Source organism: Triticum dicoccoides, chromosome 5A (genome assembly GCF_002162155.2).
Source record: "Triticum dicoccoides isolate Atlit2015 ecotype Zavitan chromosome 5A, WEW_v2.0, whole genome shotgun sequence".
Lineage (NCBI taxonomy): Eukaryota > Viridiplantae > Streptophyta > Magnoliopsida > Poales > Poaceae > Triticum > Triticum dicoccoides.
In genome coordinates, this window is record NC_041388.1 from 327,891,823 (window position 1) to 327,894,858 (window position 3,036).

Below are 3,036 nucleotides of genomic sequence, written 5' to 3' on the forward strand. Positions count from 1 at the left end.
GGCTCCTATGTCCAATCCTAAACATTCACGTTAGCTTAAACCTGTAAAATATCCTGCATTGGTCCAGCATTACCCCTAATACCAGTAGGGTAATGATCAGAATGGAAGGTGAAAGTTTATGTGCTGTATCTAGGAGTGCCATCAAATACACTACAAAAGGCAGCATTATGTTACTAGAGTCTGCACCCATCTCTTAATAAATAGAGTATGTAGTGCACAAGTTATAATGATAAATGGAGCATGTAGTACTCTACTCCACAGGGTATAAGTAGAAGAGATAAGTGCCACCTTTCCTATTGTACACGATCACATGACCAACTTTACTTATTCATTAATGTGGATGAAGTCACACAAAACCTGCTCTCATTTTGGTGGGTGGGGAAAAGAATCATCGGCACAACCATAATCACCTGGCCATCAACAAACACAGTAATAATATACCCTGTACAACCCCGGTAATAATTCTTCTATCTATAGGAGTATAATGTAAAGCAAGAAACAGCAGTGGAGCTCTCATCCAATATGCCTATTCAAAACAGACAACTGCCCGGAGTCTCCATTGAACAAGTAAACCTCCAACGGCATATACGATGAGAACGCCGACGATGAGAACCTCGTCGACGGCTGCAAAATCCTGCTTCCCTTGGGGCATGGGATGGTTAGGAGACGTTGCCCAGTCCGCATCTGCCAAACCTGATGACATACATGGAAGGACACAATATCACACAGAGTTGCCGGACGAATTCACACATTCTGTAAAACATGTCAGTTTCCAGATCATCTCCATCCTCCGTAATGTTAAATTAGCATTGAATTGTAAGATGATCAAGAAAAAACCTGAACATATTAAGCAACAAATTACCTCAATTATGCCTTTCCGTGGGGCATGGATTGCTAGGCACAAGCAATAGTCACTCTTTGTATAATCCAAGTGCATTGAGCTTGATGACGCCTTGTCTTTGTTACGAAGCATCTCCACAAAAAGACAAGAAGCATCACGATAACCCTGAAAGGTTGACACATAACATGTCAATCTCGAGTAGCATGAAGGACACCCATACTGCACTACGAGGACGCAAGGGACATGGGTTATTCCTTCGCAGTGCAATACAACAGATGTAGACATATGAATGGTCAGATACCATACTCCTATTCCAGTCAGACATGAATTTTCTTTCTGCTTGCAAGCAATATGGGTCTCCAAATTGAGCCAAATATGAACAAACACGCGTGGTTATAATTACTAAATTACACATATATAGACATAGCACCATATGTCTATTCTCTGGGCAGAGGGATGTAACAAATTAGAGTCTCAGATCAATACTTAACTTCGTAATTTTCCTTGTATTGATTCACATATGCAATTTGGCCATTGCAAGTTCAGGACCTTGAAGACATGATATGTTCAGGTTAACTAACTCTTTTTACTAATTAGCTGCAACATTTCTACATATCTGCTATATCATACCCCCTCTGTCCCATAATATAAGATGTTATTACATCCAATATGTGAGTTGTATTCTGGCAATGTGGTGCACTGACGTGGAATGCATGGGGGTGTAGGCTAACCCAGTGTGCAGGAGCCATTTGCCTATCTATTGGCTGCCTTGTTTTGCAAAATGACCACTGGGTCTTCTCAGCCATCATTCTTTGGCCGGCACCGAGGTACATCAACTAGGCAGGTGGGCGCAGATTAGTCCAACATCTCCCAAAATGTTCATTTGGAACCTTAACTTGGCAGGAAGGTGCACGGAGAATCCAAATACACCTTGCAGGCGTAGGATCAGAGTATAACTGTCAACTCTAAAAGATAGGAACATGAAATGTTAGACTTAGGCCCTGTTCGGTAATCCGCTGGCTCCGAGAATCTGTGGAGTGGCTGTTTGCTCGCTCCAAGTTTTTGAGCTACAGCTCCGTCCGCTCCCAGAGCGGAGCCGCGGAGTGGAGTGATACCGAACAGGCCCTTAGGTCATGACAATGTTTTACCTGGTTCATTAGCTCACTTTTGGAAGGGAAATGGAAATGCCATGATTTATGGAGTTTGTTTTATGCCTAAGTCTGATATAACGAATTATATCTAGAAGAGGGTAACAAGGTTTAGATGGAGACCAAACAATTTTTTTGGAAGGTACCTTTTGTAGATTTTTATTTCATTTTCCCTTAAGAAAATTAATTTATAACTCAAGGGTTTTACCTTCCATAACCGCACAGCCACAAGGGCACGAGTGTCCAGCAGTAGTATTCGTCCAAGAGAATCAGTTATTGCAGCCAATGTACCACTTGGGGAGAGTGTAAGTCGTTCTCCCTTCCTTGGTGAGTCTTTCAAGCATGTGAGAGGTGATGCTGCAGAATATGCAATTATGAGGGACACATACTCGATGATCTTGAAAGATAATTAAAACTTAACTATTTATTCCATTACTTTTTGCAAAGGCTTGAGGCTTTGGCCGTGACTTCTTAGTCGGTGATGGTTCACTCCGCCACAGAATTTTGGACAAAGATGATATTGTCGAAAATGTTGCAGCTACACCTCTTGACAAAATTGCTCCAACTAATGACCTGCTTCTGTCTTCAGATAACCTATAGAACCACCAATTTGTTATGAAAGGCCGAAAAACGTAAACATTCAATACTGTCGTATTTCCACTGTTAGCATCCAGACAGATGCACTATTATTTGAAGTTGTGTTGATTCAAATCTGGCTATTTGAACAAAAACAGCATGCTAATTTCCCATCGTGATATGGTTTTAATTGCAAAATGCATAACAATTTAACAACTGCTGAATTTACCGGCCACTGGTCTGACCAAGGTTCAGAATTTGAACATTTAAATGGTTTCGAAGAAATTAGGTACACACATGTAGCAGGTTGCTACATAACGTAATGCCACTTTTCACAATGATGATGCAAAATTAGCCCAGTTGACCATGTGCCAGTCCCCAAGACGATGCTCGGTATGTGGAGTTACATATGCATTATGCTGCATTTCCTGTTTACATTCAGGGCCCAATCGGCTATAGTATGTGTGTGTG

General features: G+C 41.4%; 1 protein-coding gene across 1 annotated transcript in view; it reads right to left on the bottom strand.

Annotated features, from left to right (window-relative positions):
- Positions 1-296: 296 nt before the first annotated feature.
- The window catches only part of LOC119301283 (rab3 GTPase-activating protein non-catalytic subunit-like), a 6,617-nt gene continuing 3,877 nt past the window's right edge, over positions 297-3,036 (bottom strand). The window contains exons 5-8 of the mRNA XM_037578231.1: positions 2,426-2,583; positions 2,198-2,346; positions 863-1,006; positions 297-693 (exon numbers count right to left, since the gene is read on the bottom strand). Of these exons, the coding sequence (XP_037434128.1) occupies positions 514-693; positions 863-1,006; positions 2,198-2,346; positions 2,426-2,583 (631 nt within the window). The 3' untranslated portion in view covers positions 297-513. The remainder of the gene's footprint in view (positions 694-862; positions 1,007-2,197; positions 2,347-2,425; positions 2,584-3,036) is intronic.